At 36.0% G+C, this 23440-nt stretch overlaps 1 protein-coding gene across 1 annotated transcript in view; it reads left to right on the top strand.

Moving 5' to 3' along the window:
* The window catches only part of LOC109073499 (carbohydrate-responsive element-binding protein-like), a 55032-nt gene extending 33125 nt beyond the window's left edge, over nt 1-21907 (top strand). Inside the window, exons 7-9 of the mRNA XM_042736427.1 lie at nt 7446-7516; nt 16364-16499; nt 21213-21907. Of these exons, the coding sequence (XP_042592361.1) occupies nt 7446-7516; nt 16364-16499; nt 21213-21236 (231 nt within the window). The 3' untranslated portion in view covers nt 21237-21907. The remainder of the gene's footprint in view (nt 1-7445; nt 7517-16363; nt 16500-21212) is intronic.
* Nucleotides 21908-23440: the final 1533 nt, after the last annotated feature.

Raw genomic sequence — 23440 nt, 5'->3', positions numbered from 1 at the left:
ATAAACTAAAAACTCATTTGTAAAACACTCTTTTTAGTTTCTTTTTGCAATAAATTATGATATTTACAAATTAATTACAAATTAATGCATTTATTTTGTAGCAATATTAAACTTTGGGCGTATATATGCAACTGGAGAATTCTGTGTTATGTGACTCATAAATCTCAAATTATGTACTATGATTAATAGTATTCTGTGGTGGAAATGTTTATTCATTTTTTTTGTTTTTTTTTTAAATGTAATGGTAGGTTCGTCTTGCTAATGATACCATTTTTTTTTCTTAGATGTAAAAGTCTGGAGCAAGGATAAAAAAATACATTATACATTTTATATATATATACATTTTTATATATATATATATATACACCACACACACAACACACACACACACACACACCACACCACACACACACCACACACACACACACACACACACACACACACACACACACACACACACACACACACACACACACACACACACACACAGAGTTTTTAATAGATGTGTGTGTGTTTTGCCTGTAGCTCAAAATTAGCCCATGCACATTCCAACTCATTTTGCCAGCACGGGTCACATTTATCTAATTTTGTTGTTGAAGAAACAAACAAAAACATGATTGCAACAAAATAGCGGAGCACCTGCACTTAACAGAATTACATTACAGTGCATGTTGTTGTCTAAATGCACAGTATAATCAGTGCGGATCTGGATCTGTGTAGTCCAAATAAGCTGCTAAAAAGCTTTCATTATGATTGATTTACTGTAACTGTGCTTTCTGTTTGTTTGCAGGCAATAAAAGAATGAGTCTGTGGTTATTGACAGCATGCCACAAATGCAGTCCATAGACATTAGGTTAGAAAATAACTCAGAATATTCTTTTAAAGCTCCATTTAAGTCTGATTAGACTTATCCTGTGTCCATGAAACTAGCTGATCTTGCACACGGCTGTTAGCTTTAGCCCAGTCTCTCTGTCTCTTTACAAGGACAGCTCTCAGACCATTTCAGCTCTGCATGTGGAGGTGTTATTGATCACTCGCAGCTTCATCAATCACTCAACGATCTCTGTTCAGTGTTCCCGGCACTGTGTCGACATATTCACAAACACATACACAGACCTCAGCCCTTCTGAGAGAGACACGCTTAGCTGGACACTATGCTTTGGGTTTTACACAAGATACTGGCTTAGAAAAGATTAAGGACCATATATACAGTATATCATGGCATATTCTATATACAAGTTGAGTTAAAGTATGTGTCAATAATAATCATAGAAAATAATGTATATAAAATTAATTTCATTTAATACTAATAATTTTTGTCTTCAACAATGAAAATAAAAATAATTAAAATAGTATTTTCACTGAAAAATATTGACCTTTTAACATTAATAAAAACAGTTGTTGAATAGGAAAATTGTAAATATTATAAATAATAATAAAAATAATAATTAATTAAAATAAGTAGCCAAAGATGTGTTAATATTCGCTGCAAATATTGACTTGTGGCCAAGTTGTCTTTGGTGTTTTAGTTTGAATTCGATGTCTGATTTGTGGCTCATTTAGTTGAGTTTCGTGAACCAGATTAATGGATTCATTTATTAAAAAAAAAAAAAAAAGATTCATTCATAAGTCAGACTTGCTTTGTAATTGCTAAATTGCTCCTGATGAGCATGCCAAGGAGAGCTACGACAGATATCAAGATATTCAGTAAATAATTACTAACATTTACATCCATTTCTCATACAAATAATTCAGGCGACTTGTAATACAGCATATGAGTCGTATGGAAGCTTATACTGTACTTTATGGAGCTTTGTGTCCTTTTTGTGGCCATTCGTTGTATCTGCATGGAATAGAGCAACCAGTATGTTCTTGAAAAATTTTTTTGGAACAAAAAAAGAGTGGAAGAATGTAACTAAAAAAATGTTTTTTGCAGCAACTTCGCAAATCATTCTGGGAAGCAATAGATTGATTTTGAATATACAGTACCACAATATTATGGTGTTTTCTATTTTACTGTTTCCTCCTGGTCTCTCCTCTCCACTCTTTCTCTAACCACTGGACTGTAACAGGAGCAGTAGCGAAAAGCAAAAAGAGAGTGAATGAGAGATACAGAGAGAGAAGAGAATAAAACGCTGATATATATTAAATGTCTCTTTCAATCGAGTTTGCTCGTTTATCAGTGGCTTGGGTCTGACAGCCCATCACAGCTCTGAGGCGGCGGCTGCCACCTCCAGCATACTTACTGGTACGGCCTCTCAAATTGCCTTTGAAACAATATCTATATATGTACTCTACATATATATTCACCAGTGATATTCACTCAATACTCTCTGTAAAGCATCTCATATTTCAACTGAGCGTTTTTTCCCCTCCTCAATCACATCATTGGTAGTTTTGTGTATTTCTTGTAATGCTCCATGATCACAGTAGAGAGCTGAAGTCTGAGGTGTTGAAGAAAGCTACTAATACAGTGTTTTTAGTCTGAGTGATGGAATTTTAATGACTTCAAGGGCACTTGACTGCAGTGGCTTTGGCTGTATGTTTGCCTGCTCAGAATTAGAAGTCGTTCTTTTTTTTCTTTAACACTTCTTTCTTTTTCTCATTGTTATGGTCTGGCTTGATAATGTGTAAGAAAATCATCATAATCTTGACCGCATACCAAGCCAATCAGTCTCAGTGATAAAATTCCCATAGTGCATTGCACCTGCAACACAATATTAGGAGATTTGGTAACAAAATTTGGGAATCTGTGATTCTGACTCTGCAATCCCAGTTCTTAATAATTGGATTAACTTTTTTATTTTATTTTTAAAGATACAACAGCCCTTATAACAGTCTTAACTATATATACTAGACAAAAAAATGCAAGTAACACAATATTTTGTTGGAATATTTTAACATTCATATAAGAATCAATTAATGTTTTGTTGTACCACCAATTACAAAACAAACCAAAACAAAAAATTAATTATTGTTTTGTTGTAAAACAAAACAAAAAACTCTTTTCTGAATTATAATTATAAATTATTATTATTATTATTGTTGTTTTTTTTTTAATAATTTTATTAATTTTTCATTTTTTTAATTGTTATTATTTAATAATATTTAAGGCAGAAAGTCAGCGTTTTCAGTTAATAATATGATTACATGTCTTTTTACTATTTATTGTAATTATTTTTTTTTTTAATTTATAATTAAGAATTTGATCAATTGTAATTATTTTTTATTTCATTTATTTTATTTATTGTTATTGACAATAATTATGAATAACTGAATGATAATCTGCCATTCACTGGACAAACATTTTTGTTCAACTGTGATCAGCTGTGGTCATTTTGATTAGCTCAGCATGAAAAGAGCTTTCCTTGAGCATTTCAGTCCTTGTAGCGCAACTGAAGCAAGCAATCAACTATGGGTTGCAAGGCACTGTCAAAAGATCTCCAGTTCAGAGATCCAGTTGTGGGCAGGCACAAGTCAGGAGATGTATACAAAAAAAAAATTCAAAGGCTTTATCAATGGCTGCCACAGTAAAGTCTATTATTAAGAAGTGAAGGAACTCGATCAGGACGTCACTCCAAACTGGACGACAGAGCCAGGAGGAAACTGGTGAGAGGTGACCAAGAGGCCTACAGAAACTCTGAAGCAGTCGCAGGAATTTATAACAAAGTCTAGATGCGTAAAGTTAGTAGAGACAAATCCCAACAGACTAAAGACTGTAATTAAAGCAAAAGGTTGTTCAACAAAATTCTGATCCTTTTTCCAACTCAGTGATTCTGTTTTTATATTGATTTCTGACATGTAGGATGTAAATACAGCTGGATAAAAAAAAAATCTGTCTTTTTTATTTTAGGGTTGGAAGGAAAACAAATTTTATTATTTTAAAATGATGGGATTCTTTTCTATACCCACTGAAAATCACACTTCACTGCATGTAAAACTCTGTTTCTGTTTCCTGTGCTTACTGACAGCATTGTTAAGTGAAGAGTGTGTGCTGTTTTATTTGAGAGCCGTGTGTGGTCATTATCTCTTCTTCACTGTAGACAAGACACTGGAAAGGGACAGCGTCTGTCTCTGCACGAGACCTCGTTAATTTAATTAGCCGAGTTTTATCTAGTCGAGAGACACAGCTTGAGCTTTGCGTTCATACTCATGTCCTCTTGTTTTTACTTCCAGACAGCCAGAAGCATAGTAAAAATTTGAATACTTAAAAATGTATTATCATTTGTTCACCATCATGTTGTTCCAAACCCATATGGCATTCTGCACGAGTTGAAATGTCACTAATATATCACTCTAAAAATGTTTTCCATGCTTGGAATGGCTGTTTTATGCAGTGATATTGAGTTACAGCGTTTCTGCTTGTTTGGGACATTTCCACTCGTCTGTTTTGTTTCACAGTCTCCCGCAGTAAGAGGCTGTGATGGAAGGATTGCCTCCTTGCTTGAGCTTTCCTTCCCTGTTTTCAGTCGCCAGCTTTGATTTGTTAAAACTCGGTCTCACTCCTCTGCCGGTGCACTGCAGAGCCAATATGGCCACCGTGCTGTTGAGCCATAATGGCTGTCTCAGCGGGGGTTTCCCTCCACATCCTCTCTGGTCTGTGAAAGATAGCACAGCCTGCTGATTACTGCCCCACTGCTCAGATCTCTCATTATAAAGCCTGCGAGATTTAATTTGAACATGAAATTTGAAAACACCACCTATATGCACCGTCAGTTGCAGGAGTAGCTTTTAGGAGGTTCTTTCATTAGTCAATAACACCCCTGTGTGCACCAGATTAAATAAAGTTTTATTTTAAGATGCCTGTGAACAGAAGGTGAGAAAGGAGTCTGATAGCTGCTTTTGGAACAGGTAAAGGACTTGATTTTAATGAATGAAACAGTACCTCAAATCACATGGCTTATTTTGACTTAAAATAAATGTGAAAAATGGCAGGGTAATATAACTGCAACTTTATAACGTCATATATCATAGTTGAACCACATGACTTTGTTTGTTGCACCACATGACTTTGGCAGACAAAAGTGTTTTACTATCAAAACACTTTTGTCTATTGGATCACATGACTTGATTGGTCATGCCACATGATTTAGATTTTTATTAAAAGTGTTTTGTCTGTTGGACCACTTGACTTGTTGGTTGCAGCACACAACTGATTTTGCAGACAAACACGTTTTATCATTATTTTTTTACATACTGTATAAGAAGAAAGGGAAAAAAACACTTGCAAAATCAAAGCCTCTCAGTTAGAAGTTAGATGGATCACATGACTTTGATTTTACAGATAGTGTTTTATTATATTTCTTAAATATATATAAAGTAGGAAGACATTTTTTTTCTGTAAGTCTTTCTATAAGATAGTTGGACCACATAACTTTGTTGGTCGCACCACATGACTTTGATTTTGCAGAAAATATATTAGAATAGAAATTATAATAAAAGAAATTGTATATTAGAATTGTTAAGTATATTAGAAGAAATAATAAAACTTGTTTGCAAAATCAAAGCCTCTCTATGATGTTAGACCACATGACTTCTCAAATCATGTCATATTAAAGTCATGTGGTGTAACCAGCAGACAAGAGTGTGTTTAATTATCAATATTTAAATATATAATAAATAATAATAAAACACTTTTGCAAAATAAAGTTATGTATTGCGGCAAACAAATTCATGTGGTCCAACAGATGAAACTGTTTAAATACTAAAACACTTTTGTCTGCAAAATCAAAGTCATGTGGTGTGACCAACAAAGTCATTTGGTCCGACAGACAAAACTGCTTTAATTAATGATAAAAGCTAAACAGACATTAATAATAAAAACAAAATCATGTGGTCTAACTAACTAATCAAAGAGATGACATCTGCAAAAATAATGAATAATTATAAAACAAAAAACTTATTTTTTATTATTGTTAAGATGTGTAAGATCAGGTTTTGTAATCATAATCTGATTACAGTCTACACTTGCTTTGGCATATGAAGATGAGGGTTTAGGGTTTCGCAAGAGAGCATGTGGGTGGTAAAATGTTAGCTCTCAGATTGGTGCAGGGGCCTCTAAATCAGTGTGGCCCAACTCTGAAATCAAAATCAGCAAGTATCCCACTCTGTCATTAATCAAGGGAAATGGCAGACCTCCCAAATTACACCATTGCTCAAGTCATGGGGTTTTAGCGTATGTGTGGAGGTCTGGTTTGCTATCCACATAATCAATTTCTGTGCAGACCAGTGCCCTCTGAGTGTGTAGCCTTGATTAGTGCTGACTCCTCCCATCAGATCTGCATCATCACAACATGCTCTTTAAATCACTGCTGCTGTTCCCTAATATCAGGCCCCTCGGAGTCAAGCTTGTACCTGATGTCGTCTTTAACTCTCAATGTGTTGTTCCAGTAATAGGCTTGATGGCAGACTACTCTACTATGTCAATATCTACTCAAGGGGAAATAAATCATTATTTTGGCCATTTGCAACTTCCTACATCCAGTAGTGTAATAAAGTGTAGTTTCACAAAGGGTCCAAATTAACACTTACAAGCAGAAAATGTTTTGCCTTTCATTACATTTTGTTTTTCATTACATTTTTAAGTTTTTATTGTTGTTTTTGCCTATTATTTTTAAAATGTTTTATTAATAATGTAAATAAATGTTAAATATAATATTATAATACTTTTTTTTCTGACCAGTAAATATAATTAAGGGTCTTTTATGGTAAATTATCTACCCACCCACCATTGGAATGTTTGGCAGGAAACTGATTTTGGACTCATACCACATTTCTGACAAATGATTTTTACTTGACGCACAGTCCATCAGAAGCTATACAGTAGCTTCACTAAAAGCCCAAGATATAATTATTGATCCTCATGGTTATAGCCTTTCATTTGTATTGATTGTGTGTGTGAGATGGTGAATGTAAGATGAACCTGTCTCACTGTGATTGAGAGCTCTCTTTATGGATGTAGCTTGAGCAAGGTTTTGTTGTCACATCCTCAAATTCAGTCATAAATCTGACATTCTGCCCATTTTCTTTGAAATGTCAGTTATTGTTAAATCATCGATACAAATGCTTTATCAAGGTCCATTCCAGGTTGTAAGGATATTGTTTTTTGCCCACCTATCTTGACACACTTCACTAAGAACCTCTTTGATTTCCTCCCCTCTTTGAGATCTAAAAGCAATCAAATTTCTCTTTGTGCTGCACGGAGAACAAAAACTGCTTAATTTATATTTTAACTGAGTTTTTTTTTTCTTTCTTTCTTCTTTTTTTCTTTTTGAGGTTGAGACTCAGTAGGGTTGAACCTGCTGCTGATTTGAATTTTTGTGTGAGCTTTTTGTCTATAAATGTTCTCTTATCTACTGTTCATATTGGAGGAGACATCAGAGAGAATAAGGACACATACAATATTTAAGTTTTTGACACATACTTTCTCTCTCTCCCTTCCTCAGAGTGCCCAGTTCTACAAGGTGACCAATGAAAACTATCACAAGGCAGCAGAAGAGGTCAACGCCAAGTTCAAGTGAGTTCAGTATGACACACTCTGGCACTCATCATCTCAAAGTCCAAATACAGATATTCTTCATGCTGTCATTCATTATTTTGTAAACTTTATCTATGTGGGTCTATATGATTATTGTTCAACAGGTCTTTTTTATTATTATTTACTTTTATGGTATTTTTTATTTATTTTGTGACATGTTATGCACATAAACAGAACAATGGCATGAACATTAATGTTTTGTTGTTTTTCCTCTCTCTTATACATACGCAACAAAACAGATTACACACACTATAATACCAGTACAATCATTTCTTTTTTTAAAGACAACAATGAACATTTTCATTATTTACTCACCCATATCTCTTTTTTAAACTGTATGACTTACTTTCTTCTGTGGAACACAAAAGAAGACTTTTCGCCAAATGTCCAAGCTGCTCATTTCCATACAGTTGAAGTGAATGGAGACCAAGGGCACCATTATAAAAGCAGCCCATATAAATCATGCGCTATATTCTTCTGAAGCCATATGGTAGCTTTGTGTGAGGAACAGAGCAAATTTAAGCTGTTATTCACTAAAGTCTTGTTCAACTAAAAATCTTATCTTATCTTAGACATTTTGCTATTGATAACTCATTTTGTATTTAAAAGGAAACATGTGAGGGTGAGTAAATGATAACCAGAATTTAATTTTTGGTCAAAATTTGAATCTACAGTCCCTTTTAATCTACCAAAACTAATAGATGTTTCCCTCATCTATTGTGACAAACTTCCAAGTCTTGTCATGAATAGCCGCATTTCCACTGTCGAGCCAGTGCTTCAAACGGGCTGGGTGGGGCTAATGGCCTCGGACCTGTAGCACCGAGGCCAAAATTGCGCTGCGTTTCCACCGTCGGGCCAGAAGCTCCGCTGCGCTTCACTAAAACCCGCCCTTCACATGCCTCTCATGAATAACGTCACGCAACCCCATCATTTCACCAACAAAGAGAAGTTATCAGAAAACTAATCAAAAATAAGTCACTGGAACTAGCGCAATCACAAAACGAACATAAAAGCGGCCGTTTGTTTGCATGCTTTGTTAAATATTTAAATCCAAAAGCATCAATGTTTTACTATAATAAGTGATACATTGATCAAAATTAATTAATTTATCAGGATTGAAAATTAGTCACACAGAAATAAAGCGTTATGAAAATAGCCTGCTTATTCAGTCGAGTCAGTTTCTGTTTATTTGTAGTCACAGTAGCATATACATCACATTTAGAAAGAACTTATTTTAAAAAGTTTTTAATGCTGGTGTTATAGCTGTTAGCTTTCTGAAATGAACGGCGCTGACGCTCTCCAGATGCGGAGAAACTCCGCCTTTGTTCATGACCACTTCTCTAGCCCCAGTTGGCCCGCTTTGGCCCAAGGTTTTCGTCGGGCCAGGAAACCCGGGCTGTTGGCCCCGAGGAAGCACCGACGAGGCCCGATCAAGCACCAGAAGTGACAGTGGAAACGCGACTGGCCCTGGCACGCACTAGCACGCCTGCTTTTGGCCCGACAGTGGAAACGCAGCTAATGTGAAGTCTTGGCCATTAGGCTACTGTAGCTGGAAACATGTAACTGAAGAGCTCTACAATTACAGGACATTTTAGCTCGATATGTCTTAATGTGACCTATTAGCCCCAAAAGTAATGCATGTTGGTTAAGGGGAAGTGAAGGGAAGCCGGCCTGTTTCAGGACTATCCTGCTCTCACAAATCGCATTAGGCTGTCATTATCCCTCTTCCTCAGTGCCAACACAGGGATCATCGTCTCTTTAGAAATGTCAGAAATTGATTTGTGATGTCCAGTGGGACAGAATCAGAGTTGGGAGGGGGGAGGTTGCACAGCTAATGCTAAATTGCATTAAGAAATGCATTAAAACAGCATGAGTCTGACATGGTTCCTCGCACAGGCCTGGGCCGGGGTGTCATGTGACCAGCGAGGCCACAGTGGAGGCTGTGATTGGCTGATTGCATTAGAAAGGTGCATTAGCAGCGCTGTGATTGGATTACGGGATGAAGGGAGGAGAGCATGTGAGAGGGTTTTTTTCGGTGTAATGAAATGTCTTCAGGGTCTGATGTTACACGAGGAAAGACGCAAGCATTACTGACTGCAAGAATAATTCGGTTTAACTGAATGTGCGTGAGAAAGAAGAAAAGAAACTGCAAGTCTCTGTGATATATGAATGATGGGCCACGGGTGTGTGTGTGTGTGTTTAGATTCTACATTAGAAACACATCTATCTGTATTGCTTTTCCCAAATGGATATTCCAACAATATTCGCCCTCTAAAGGGAAAACAGGTGATAAGATGCTATCAGGAATTGGGTTGGGTAATAAGAATGAAGTATATTTTGTCTGAGCCTTTTGATTTTCTGAAAGATGAAACTGCCCTAGAGATGGAGGTCCAAATCTACATAAATGATGGAATTGCCATAAGTTTGATATAATAATCTTTTGTTTGAAGTTGTAAATGGTTGTCTTTTCAACGTCTTCATTCTCTTAGTAGCTGAAAAAGCTTTTGATGTGAATGTGGGTTTGGCTTCTGGAAAATCAGTCTGGTATAATTGCTTCCCGATGTATGTGTATTTGAATAAGAACGTATCCATTTGATTTATTTTTATTTACTTTTATTTTGTCATACTGTATTTAACACTCTTTTATCGTATTTTTATCTGTAAATTTTTTCTTGAATGTTGTGCATAACAAGAGGGCAATGTCATGAAATTTTGACATGATTTTATTTTAAGCATTAAGCATTGGTGATTTTATTTATAAACGTTTCTCTCCAAAATGTTGGTTTTAGTGGTGTAGAAACTAATTTGACGTCAACATGGAATGGCATGGAATGAATCTTACTGGTAGTGATGTTCATAACCATTAGCAGGCCAAACAAAACTTGGAGCCCCTAGAAACAGCAATACAGAGACAAAGTGGTAAGTTAGGGTTGGAATAACATTTATCAACCAGTTGGCTAGATATGGTTTAATGTTAAGAATTTGACAGTAAGATGGGTAAAAGTAGAGTTTAGAATGTAGGGTTGAGGGTTTGAGGTCAAGGTCAAGTGAGGATTAAGATGTTAAGAAAGAGGTTAGTTGTTAAAAAATAGAGGTTAGGATTTAGGGTAAACATTTAGGAGGGGTTTGGACTGGACTGGGAAATGTTGAGATAGGTTTTAAGGTTGAAAATTGGGGGTCAGGGTTAGGAATAGTGGTTGGAAATAGAGATATGGGATAAGGTAATAGCTATGATTGATTAATAGGAATGTTGTTCTTGGACCAGCAAAGGTTTTCAATCAGAGGATGTTTAAAGTATGGCCACATACACACTGCAGCTAAATTGACCTACAAATTCAGGTAGTGACATTTACAGAAATTCTGTGCATGTAGAACCAAACTGAACAGCTAGGTGTTAATGACGTATTTAAACATGTACTGTATAAGAATTAGTATAACGTAATCTAAGGGAATGAGGTACGTCTTGACTCATTAGTGTTGCCAGATCTTGCTATAAAAGAATGCCAAATACGCCTATAATAAACTTAAATCCAAATGTGTTATCTTCTTGATGGTTGTTTAGTTAAAATAGCCAAACATAACAAATCTTTGTTCACTCTAATATTACTTTGATCTAAAATAGTGGATACCAAACATGCAAGATGCTAGATTGTTGCTATGGTTACCACGGTGTCCAAATTTCGAGAGTGAGTTCTATTTCATATACATATAAAATGATAATTTAGAGGATTCACTCCAGTATCCCAGTTTTCACTTCTGTAACTTTATAGTGTGTACATGGCCCATGTGTATTGTAAAGATATGTAGAATGTTCATACATGCACACAAATGCATGCATTCAGTGCTGTTCACACTCTTTAACACACACACACACACACACACACACACACACACACACACACACACAAAACTTCTGTTCCTCACAGACTTATGCACACACACAGCCTGTCAAACTATGCAGCCGTGAATGCTGGATGAATTACAGATAAATGCTTGAGTGGAAGAGTGTGATGTTTTCTCCAGCCACCTGTCAGTGCTGACCTTTGCCCTATCCCTGTGATGCTGTGTTTAAGCATGCACTCTGTGTGTTTGTCTTGTGTCCCCAGGGGGTTGCCATACTCTGTCACACCAAAGCAGTTTCACAGCGTCGACCTCTCCCTATGTTCTGCTATCTTCTATACTCTGAATGGGTGTAGATGTGTCTGCTCACCCAGTTTAGTCACCCATTAACATGTTCTGTTTGTGTTACAGTACTTATATATTGTGACTCCCTAGCACTTGCATTTGCATTCATTCATAGAGGTTGTTTCTGACCCTACATGAGACTGTGTATTGGCATTTGCTCATGTCTCCTTGGAAATACCCTATCATACACCTCAAGATCTCAGACTGTATTAGGCTGCTCTTTAGAAGAAATAACTCCTCTTAAAAGGCCATGAAGTTTGACTGCCTGTTGAAGCACAGCTTGACCTGTGTCAGAGAACGCAATTATAGCTATTACAACTAAATATAAGTGAACGGCAGTAGACCAGCCATAATATTTAAGCTAAATGTTCTGTTTTAAAAGAGGTCATTCTATGGCTTAACGACAAAGAATATCAACTTAGAGTTAATGGCCTTCTCACTCAACAAGAAAAGCTCACACACACACACACACACACAGACACACACACACACACACACACACACACACACACACACACACACACACACACACACAGTTATGTCTGGTGCTGCTACAGGTTATCAAACGCTCATCATCTTGAAAGTGTCTCTCCAGACTGCAGGCAGGCCACTTTTAGCTCTGTTACATCTTTACCCCATCTGGGATTACCTATACATCATTCTGTCATCTTCCCTCTCACCCCTTCATCTTTTTGTTTTGCCTTTCTCACCCTGGCATCAGCCCTCTGCTCATCTTCTCCATCCAAAAGCCTCTCTTTTTTCCCAATTCCACCTTTTCCTTCCATCCCGATAGGTAATGGGACGATGTGAGTTCGTTTCGGAGCCCCTGATGGATCACATTTTAAAAACTCTGAAAATGAGCGCTTATCATTTTTCTTCGTAACTGCTTCATTTGTTTTGATTTCTGTCTGCCTGTCACACACGCCGTCAGCTCCTAAATGAACATACATGTGTTTTTTTCAGAATTGGACGCTTAACCTCTTCACCCCGCTAGACTGCGAGTGCTCATAATGATGACGGATAGTCACATGTCTCTTAAGAGAGAAATCTGAGTTCATCCGGGGCCGGCTGTAAAACACCGGACTTAAATACGCCGCGCCGGCGGGCCGATATTTCATTAGTCTTGATTTGCAAGAATTAAGACTGTTTGAGAAATGTGTGCTAGTATTTTAATAAGCTGAAGGCTGCAGGAATGGCGTCTTTGTGCCTTTTGTCTGCAATTTCTCCCTGCTGTACTGCGGCCGAGCGAATCCCCTACAGACTGGCACACCTATAGGAAGTCCTTCATGTGCTAGTGTAGGTTAAAAGGAAGGCTGCAGAACCATGGGATAATTTAAAGCACTCTCTTTCCATCCTTTTCCTGCCTTTCATTCAGAAGCTCTCTTTTTCTCACTCCTCCTGTAATAAAGCATCTCATATCTGTGTGTCTCTCTCAGCCCTCGGTGTCACAGTCATCCCAGTGCCTGCTCGCTATGATTTATGACCCACATCTACGTCTTTTCTTCTAAAAACCATTTCAGCTGGACGGAGGGATTTACGCGGGGACATAAATAAATATATACACACCTATGATATTATAGAGCTGTCCTGCTTTTTGACGCCTGATCTGTGGATAGTGAGGGAGAGATTGTAAGAAAGAAAGATGGCGAAGATGCCATTCAGCTGTGTTGATGAGTGGGTATTTTATTCATAATGCTATTGAGTGTTAAAAACTCACCTGATGTGTTTGAATAGCAAAGTGTTTTTTTCCTCACATTTTTTTTTTTCAATTCCAAATTGCATACTATTCATGTTATGTAGTATAATATGGAAGATTAGGAGTAGTGTGTTCTAAATCATATTACACATAAACCCTTGTGCTACAGAGGAGGATGATTTTGTGAGAGTTTTATTTGATCTTTTGAAATAGCAAAATTGCAGGCAAAAATGTCAAACCAAAGTTGCCACTGAATTTTTTTTTTATATGCGAACCTAAAAATAAATGTAAACTAATATAATTCATTTATAATCATGGTCAGAGGAAAGATTAATGGTTTTTAAAAGAAGGCTCTTAAGCTCATCAAAGCTGCATTTATTTGATTAAAAATAAAGTAAAAACAGTAAGTTTGTGAAATATTATTGCATTTTAAAGTAACTTTTTTCTATTTGAATATGTTTAACAATGGAATTTATTCCTGTAATGGCAAAGCTGAATTTTCAACAGTCATTACTCCAGTATCCAGTGTCACATGATCTTTCAGAAATCATTCCAATATTCAGATTTTTTTTTTTTAATTCTTTGATGAATGGAAAGTTCAGCAATTGCAATTTTTGGTAACAAAATATCTCTACTTTCACATTATGTCTGTCCTGACTAAAATGAATAATTTCTTAATTGAAAAAAAAAAAAAAATATATATATATATATATATATATATATATATATATATATATTTATATTTCATTTATATGTATATAAAATAGTGATATGATATAAAAATAATGTAATTCTGTAGTTTTTAAGGTTTTTAGCTGTCGCTTATGTTTACCTGCAAACACAGTGAGTGCGGATACATAATGTATGTGGGGACACTATGCATGGGACTACTATGCATGGTTTTTAAAATGTGGTAGTCCCAGTATTGCCATACTGTTTTATTACCTACTTAAAAATAATACTTTTCCATCACCAGTAAAGTACCTTTAGCACACAGAAGTATGATTCAACCTCAGCTTGCAATGCCGTTTTGTTACTCTAATGTGTTTCTTTTTGCCTCTTTCTGAGGTTTTTCCCTGTGACAGTCTAGAAGAGAGCAGCTGTGTGAATTTGAGTGGACTGATTGAGGAAAGGACAGAGAGATATAGAAAGCGAAGGATAAGTAAAGAGAGAGGGTGAATCCCCAGTCCTTCCAGGACCCGAAGAGTTGGTGTCCATTCACTCTTTTATTCGTCTGCCCTTCAGAGCAGCTAATATGAATGACGGCCTGGATTAAACCACGTCTGATCTAAAAAAAAAAAGGTGTCTCTCTGAATAGAGCAGGATAACATCTCCCTCCCGCCCCAATTCTTTTCTTTGCGTTTTGCTGTCCCAAAGGTCACCCCTGTCAAATGAAGAGTTTTGTGTGTGTGTTCTAATCCTCTGGGGACAGAGGTTATGTTTCATTTCAGCCATGTTGGACCTCAGATTTCATGGGAAACAGGTGGTCTTGATCACTGTATCCTCAGAATCTTACCCAAAGAATGATATTTGGTTGAAAATTTTGGTGACCTCGAAGGATAGAACAGTTGTTGATAGTGATGTGCAAGGTCTTGTAAAATCCCGCAAGAAACACAATGCTGTCTGGGTCAAAGTTGGACATTCTGGGATGTTTGCGAAAGCATTTTGAAAAAGCACTGAAGTTGAGTTCATGTTGAGTGAATGTTGCTTATTAAATATCACATCACCATGGTACCCATAATTTCTTCAATAATAGCATTACATTTGCTTATAGATATTTTTACTACATTCAAACATTGAATTATAGAACATCAAGATTCTTATTAAATCCTTTACAGTGATCCCATAATAAACATAAATACATACATAAATAGCAGGAACTGTTTTGGCACCCATTTCTTTACTTGAAGTTATATTTGAGAAAGGGACAATTTAAAACAATTAAAAAGAATCTTAATTATTCCAAAATTTTAAATTAGACTGATTGTATATATTTTCACTGTAACGGTTACAAAAAAAATTTGGCCATAGACATGTTTTTTCCCCCCTGATAATCCATAGCAAGCCTTCATTTGTGGAATGTGGGATAAGAAAGATGAAGAAAAAGTCCTCATAAATAAATGAATACTGTGTCACATGATGTTTGGTGTTTTCTTACAAAATATAAGTTGATAGTGCTGTCTAACATCAGACAATATATTTATCAGGTTTATCGGTGTAGACTGTTGGGTACAGCTAGAGGGGATTAGACGCAGGTGTGTGTGTCAGTGAGGGAGCATCTCGCCACTGGAGAATCTACACATCAGAGACACAAGCTGCACTGATTAATACTGCTTTCAATTGTCTGGGTGGGTGGGAGTGTGGGTGGCTTTACTTAGCTGTACTTGTGGAGACAAAACTGTCACCAGAAATTAACTAAATATGACAAATTCCCTTTGGAGACAGATGCGAAGGTCATCAAAGGTCAAAAATTGATTAATAAATTAGGGAAACTGTTTTTTATTTATAACAAAAATGCCAAAAAGTTCATTTAGGTTTGAGTTTAGATTAGTAATTATAACCAGCTTTTTAAAAGCCTTTGGCATATGTTCATTTAGGATAAATATGTGTGGTTCAGGATGTGTGTGGCCTGATGTATGTCTTGAAGCGGCACCTTGTTAGACCTCCTGCACTGTGATTCAACATGCAATTATCCTGCAAACTAATTCTGCACCAATCAATTCCGCTATTGATTAGTGATTGATCTGATGTTTACTTGTAAAAGCACAGCAAGAATATCATGTAACCACTCTTTGTCACTGCCACAGGATCAGTTTGTTAAAAATGGAAAATGTAATTATGATGGATGACCACATTCATTTGCTAAATATGTCTGTCCTCTGACTGTTTTTACTCTCTCCTTCTTCCCTTCTTTTATGTTTTTGTTCTCTCTTTCTCTCTCTCAGGCGGTATGAAATTAGTCCAGTGTGCACCGACCTTCAGGGGCAAATTCTGAAGTGCTACAGAGAAAATGCCGGGAAAACTCTACTGTGCTCCAACATCGCCTCTCAATACATGCAGTGTGTCAACAATGCTAAACAGGTAAATATTTGTCTGATATATTCACCATTGGATAGGTGTAGTTTAGTTGAACCAGATCAAAAGTATCTATAAAACAATGTTTTTGTATGTGTGTGTGTGTGTGTGTGTGTATTTTGTTCTATTTAACACAAGTGTAAGAAATGGTTAAATGTTATATTTTATATAAATTATTTAATATAATATTTAATATAATATTTATCTTTTTCACAAGAACTGTAGAAAAAAATATATATATATATTAATCGGGTAAATACCTGTACAGTTTGAGGTCTTTATTCCATGGCACATGAGAAACATAATGTAAAATGTTAATGTTATATATTATAAAAAAGTATATCTAAAAATATTTTTTTATTCATTTGGTAAATATATGTAAAGTTTGAGATCTTTTATTCTAGAGAATATAAGAAACTTATTCCAATAATGCTCATTAGTCAACTACTTTAATTAACATGAACTAACAATAAACAGTACTTCTACAACATCTTAGTTAATGTTAATATCAGCATTTATTAATGCAATTTTAAAATCAAAAGTTGTGCTTGTCAACATTAGTTAATGCACTGTGAATTAACATGAACTAACAATAAAAGACTGTATTTTCATTAACTAACATTAACAAAGATTAACAAATATTGTAATAAATGCGTTGTTCATGTTAGCATTAACATTAACTAATGGAACCTTATTGGAAAGTGTTACCTATAAGTGTTTTATTTAAAAAAAAAAAACAATGTGAAAAAAAAGATTGTGAGAAATGTTTCTACATAATATGAAATGTATATGTTTTAATATAAATGTAAAATAAGTTGTAGAAGAATTGAATTGAAGAATCCCTCATGTAAGTCAAAACATTTTGTCCCTTTTGCTCATGGTGCTAGTGGTATGCATCAAGACACATTTTAGTGTGTGTGCATCTCCTGTTTTGTATGTTTTACCAGTTCCCAGCAACCCCAGCATACGCATTAGCATCTACAGCTGCTCTTTAGCCCACAGCATTTAGATCCAGTGAAACAGTGTTGCCGTCCTCTCCAAGCCCTGTAATAACACATTCTCTGCCTGACCCGCACCTCCATTTGCAAATCGAAACTTCTGTCCAGTGTTCTCTCACTTTCTGCTTGGCTGCAGGCGCCACTAAGTTCACTCTAAACTGTAGGCTCAGACTATAGACTCATTTTCATAATACCAGCTGACAGCTGCTGTTCTTGGTGCAGGCGTAAGTGTGTGTTAAATGAAGTAAGTGGGAACAGGGACATGTCATTTAAATAGCGCCGTCCCACAATCCCACAATGTAAGGATAGAAATGGGCAGAATTGGACTGACCCTCTCCGAAAATCTCCTTTGCACACTCCACCAATTCTGTGCAAACACAATTTATATTCAGATGGGTCTTTCCATTAGATATTTACAACAGCACAGTTTTGGGAGCGAAAGTGTGTTGCCCTCTGGGGCATTAGTCTAAAGCAACGCTGTGAATTCTGCCGCACTTAGATATATCATGTAAATAAAAAGATGTTTTATTCATTGTTGTGTATGCGCCAAATTTACCTGTAACTTCTTTAGCATCTCTAATGTTTTTGTGTTTGTGCATGTTCTTGCATGCAGGCCTGTACTAAGTATTGTTGTCTGGTAAATGTAATATGGATTCCATTAATGGCATGAAGTATTTTATGATTTTATTGACTCTGCTGTGAGGAGCAGAAGTGACCTGTGTAATAAAGTATTATTAGTCACACAGGAAGACAAAAAATAACAGCCAGATAACAAAATAGCTAAACTGCTTCTGTGCTGTGTGTATGCATGAGAGAAAGGGATGGAGGGCTGTGCAGCCATGCAAAAATATGTATATTTTGAATATATGAGGACTATGGTTTGCTGTGCAGCTACCATTTACTACAGCATATACTTTTTATAATGTATTAATGAGTCAATTACTTAAGTAACAGCTCTGACAAATTCAGTGTGTAGTTTGTTACACTGAGTATTTTTTGACCAATTCATTAAAAGAATCTGCTCATAAGAATCTCCACACTGTTGTGGTTGTTGTTGGTGGTGTTCTTTTCTTTTATGGTTTTTGTTTTGGTTTTTTGTCCTGAGTCCTTGTTGTGCTTTTGATCTTTTTTGTTTAGTTTTTTTGTCTTGTCTTGTGTTTTGTTTTTTATTTTGTTTGCATGACCACTATGCAATAAAAACATGCTGTGTATTTATTGTCAGAACACAGTCTTTTATTTTATTTTTTTATTCAATTAAGAGTGCAAACATATGTTATATCATATGATATGTTATGGTAAAATATAATCATAGTATCATAGTAAATCAAATAGTGTTTATCAAAATAGATAAAATAGTTTCAAACAGTTTGGTCTGGGTTTTTTTTTTTAGTTGAAACATGAGTGCTACATCACATATTTGGTGTCAGAAGTGGGATGGATTTTAGATAAAATGTTAATATTTATAAAATTTTAGAGGATATGGGCATGCCACACAACCTTTCCATGATGGCATGAGTCTAATTTGGCTAAATCTTCTACCAAGTAGCAAATCATTTTCCACCAAAATACTGTAGTTTGATTGGACACTCTGTCACCTCGGCTTTGACATGACATGTTTTGTAGGCTCTCCTTCAATCCATGGCATTTTTGACTTCCATCTATCGCCACTGTAAAATGTCTGATATGTTGGCCAGTCCTTGCTTGTCTGTCTGGGTCTGGAAGTCCCTTAGGATCTTATCTTTATCATTTTAAGAGAACAAGGACCGGATAGCACTGTATATTTGTATAAACAAGTCTTTTTGAAAGAATCTAGATAGAGTGGCTCTAATCAGTGGTCACCATTGCTAAAGAGCCAAAGAGGAATGAATTCCCCTGATACGGCCTGAGTAGTGAAGAGGGTAACAACAGTGATCGGTCATGGCTGTGGCTGTGTGGATGTAATTACTCCATGGTTTATCTTTGCTGGACTGATAATATTTTGGCTGTGACCTTCTTCTCCTTCTACCATCACTTTGTGAAGCAGTGACTGCGGTGCAACCCTGAGCTGATAATGCCCTGAGCCCAGAGATAAAGCATATGCCCTCTTCCTCTCAAAGCACAGTGAATACTACTTTATCGCCAACAATCTCTCATTCGTTTTTTTTTTATTCTTAAAGCGTGGTCAAATACTCCTTACCCTCCCTCTCTCTTCTCTCAACTGTTGTCCACTCTATCGGAAAGAGCGGAAGAGTTTGGGACTACAGCATCTGTTTGTGCCAAGGCGTATTTTTCACTGGCTCAAACTTGTGTCCTTCAGAGGTTTGGAAGAAATGCCACCACCTGTTTGAGTGTTTATTTTTAACAAAATAAGCAGTGAGTGCGTGAGAGAGATGCAGAAATGCATTGCCTTATTGCAGTTCCTTAGAAATGTATTCACCCTTATATTGTTGCAAGCCATATGGTTTTCTATCTTCCCAAGATCACAAAAAGAGATGTTATACTCTGCTGTTTTCAATAAAATAAAAGTGAATGGTGACAAAGGGCTGTCATGCTGCAAAAAAAAAAAAAACTAGTACCATAGTTATTTGACCAATTTAAATGTTTTTTATTGTTTATATTAAAACGTATTCATATTTTGAATTTGCTTTTATTTTTACATTTTTGTTTTAATTTTAGATTGTTTTAGTAAATTTTATGCACTTTATTTTCATTCGTTTTTTTCTGTTTAGCTTTAAATAATTTTTGTTTTAGTTTTAATAATTCTAATACTTACATTTATTTTCATTTTCAACTAATATTTATATTTTATATAAGTTCAGCTTTATTTCAATTACTGAAAACTATTATAATAGTTTTGATTTTAGTTAATAATAACAACTTTGATTTTAATAGGTGCATATTCAAATTTGGTGCTTTGCAGTCTTTTACATGGCTTTACGTGCCATATTTGTGTATATGCAAACCTGAATAAGAGTTAAGAGATGTTCATGGAAATTTTTTTAATTTTGGGTGTGTTCCTCACAAAAATATGTAATATGACTTCAGAAGATTTGGCATATAGCACACAGGTCATCTGGACTACTTTTTTGATGTTTTTTTTTTTTTTTCAGCTTGAAAGTTTATTATCATCCACTTTTATTGTATGGTAAAGAACAGCATAAACTTTCTGGTAAACATCATCTTCTGTATTTAATTCACGAAGGAAAGTCATATGTCCTCATTTACTTCCTTAATAAATGTTTAATATCCCATTTTGCTCAAAAATATGTCTGATTACATAAAATGGGTTGCAGCTGCCATTAATGTGAGTTCTAATAAGGACGAATCTATTGTTTTCTCTCCAAACATCTCTATGGCTTCTTCCTTTTTTATAGTCTTGACGACAGACCATGACGCCTGTCTATCTTCTCCTCTCCTCTCCTTCTCTTCCATACTCTCTCTCCTTCTCTCACTCTAGGGATTCTTATTTCCTATTATCGGGTGCAGTAGCCTGTGAGAGATGCGTATTGACGGGAAGAAAGAGCCTCGTGTTTACGTTTGGTTGTGTTGGGGTTTTTTGCTTCCACTGTGGTTTGCCGTGTGGTTCATCTCTCAAGAATATGCACACATGCACTCACATTCGCTCCTTTTTCCTTTTAACTCTCTCTTTCACCTTGTGTATTTGCATGCAAATGCCATGGAAACATGCCACTGCATCTCTCGCTTTTTTCCTAACATGCACTGCCTTTTTGTGTTTGTGTAGGACAAGTTGAGAACTGGAGGTTAAGTCTCTGAGCAGGAAGAGAGGAAGACCTGTTTGTATCTGTGATCTCACCGTTTATCGACTGTTGCCAAGGAAGACGCCACCCGGAGAAACACCTGAGCAGACCTGAACCAGAATCTGCAGTGAATTGAGAGTTAGACATCCTTGAACCTTCCTTTTTTACCTATGCCCTTTCCCATCACTTTTACCTTTCTCCCTCCTCCCTGTTATTTCTCCTTTATCCAGTAAAGGGAAACTAGTATCCATTTATGGAATGGACAGAATCAGTAAGAAGTGCCGATCGTAGGTGGAACTCAAATGTTCTGAGCACCTGAACCAGAAAATGTACGTTTTTTTTTTTTGGTTCATAAAGGATAGCACACAGTGAAGAGAACCAAGTTAGACACCAAATATTGGCTACTCTAGGCCAATCTAGAACCAACCACAACAGAATCCCGGAACTCAGAAATCTGAGTTGGTTCTAGATTTGATGGGTCTGGTTAAGTAGCATCATTAATCCAGCTGTCATACCTGTGATCCATCCTGCTAACCCACCACAATCCTTCATCATCCAGCTGTTCGTTGTGTTTTTGTGTTTGATGTTCATTGCTGTTTATTTTGTCTTGTCATTAACACAGAAAGGTCAGGTCTGATCCCCTGATCTGCTTTAAAGAATAAACTATTCAAACCCTAAACCACTTATAACTGTGTCTTAATACTAGGGCATGATTAAACACGTATCAAATTAATCACATGATGCACAATTAATTCATTATTCAGAAATAATCACATGATTGATTGTTTCTGAAAAAAAGCCTACATATACAGTACAGGCTATTTTGGAACTTATTTTACTACAGTTATCAGTTAAATTGCATTGTACATAATCAAAGTATCAGATCAGATCAGTCTTTGGCTGTTAAATTGCACCTCACTCTTTGTCATTTCTTGTGCCGTAAGTGCTGCATTTTTAAAAAGTTTTGAAGACACATTACATTTTTCTTTGCTTTTTTAATTGAATTTATTTTACTACATTTATGAGATAAATTGAATCACAAATAATTATAATATTAGATCAGTCTTTAGCTGTTACAATTGTTCAGTTCTTACTCTTTTTAAAATGTTCTCAAGATGCATTTTAATGCTTGTTTTTGTTTAGAAGTAATTTTGCTATGTATGAGATCAATTTTAGCATTTGAGAGTGAGAACACGTTTCCATCCTGAAGCGTAGCCTCTCTCTGTCTCTTATATCTCTTTCCCCTCCCTCATTCTCCTCACCATTTTAAATTTATCCGTCAGACTATGCAGTGTCGCTCCAGTAGTTCTGGAGAGCAGTGAAAATGCCTCTTCACTTTCAGGCTAAAATCCACTTCACACACACACACACACCCATACGCACATTTATAAAGTTGCCAGCCATGAGAACTCCTCTCCATGCCAGATGAACATTCTCTGTGCACTGGTGGTCTGAAAACATGGCAAACACAAACATACCACTTCTGCTGGGTCTCTTTCTCTCTCTTTCTCTGACTTCAGTCACATTTATGAATTTAGCAGAAGCTGGAATGACTAAATGAAGCTTGTTTTCAGGAGAGGCCAAGGCTGGATGGAAAGCACAACCAAGTTTTTGTTGCAGCATCTCCGAATGTGTTGAATCTTGTCCCTGTCAGAGACCCTGTCAGTCAGGTATGTTTGGTTCCATTTGAGACCCTCAATAGTCAACATGTAATTAAAATGAACCATATCTACTTCCTTAAAGGAACAGTTCACCTGAAATTTGAAAATTAGCTGAAATTTACTCACCCTCAAGGCTTGATGTAAATGAGTTTGTTTCTTCGTCCAAAGATTTTGAGAAATTTAGCATTACATCACTTGCTCACCAATGGATCCTCTGCAGTGAATAACATCAAGAGTACAGCTGATAAAAACATTGTAAAAATCCAAAATTAATCCACATGGCTCCAGTCCATTAATTACTATTAGTATTAGTAATTGCTATTAATGCATTAGGCTAACCGAGACTTGTCACATTGCCCTTTTGTTGGTTTTGATTGCTTCTATTGTCCTCTTTTTTTAAGTTGCTTTGGATAAAATCATTAGCTTAATGACTAAATGTAAATGTAATTAACATCTTGTGAAGTAAAAAAAAAAACCTGCATGATTGTAAGGTGATTTAACTTTAAACCGTATAATCCATAATAATGCTTCCTTCAGTGAAAAGGTCCATC

The sequence above is a fragment of the Cyprinus carpio genome, chromosome A4 (genome assembly GCF_018340385.1).
Source record: "Cyprinus carpio isolate SPL01 chromosome A4, ASM1834038v1, whole genome shotgun sequence".
Taxonomy (NCBI): domain Eukaryota; kingdom Metazoa; phylum Chordata; class Actinopteri; order Cypriniformes; family Cyprinidae; genus Cyprinus; species Cyprinus carpio.
Note: the sequence above shows the minus strand (reverse complement) of the source record. Positions and strands in the feature narration are given on the sequence as shown.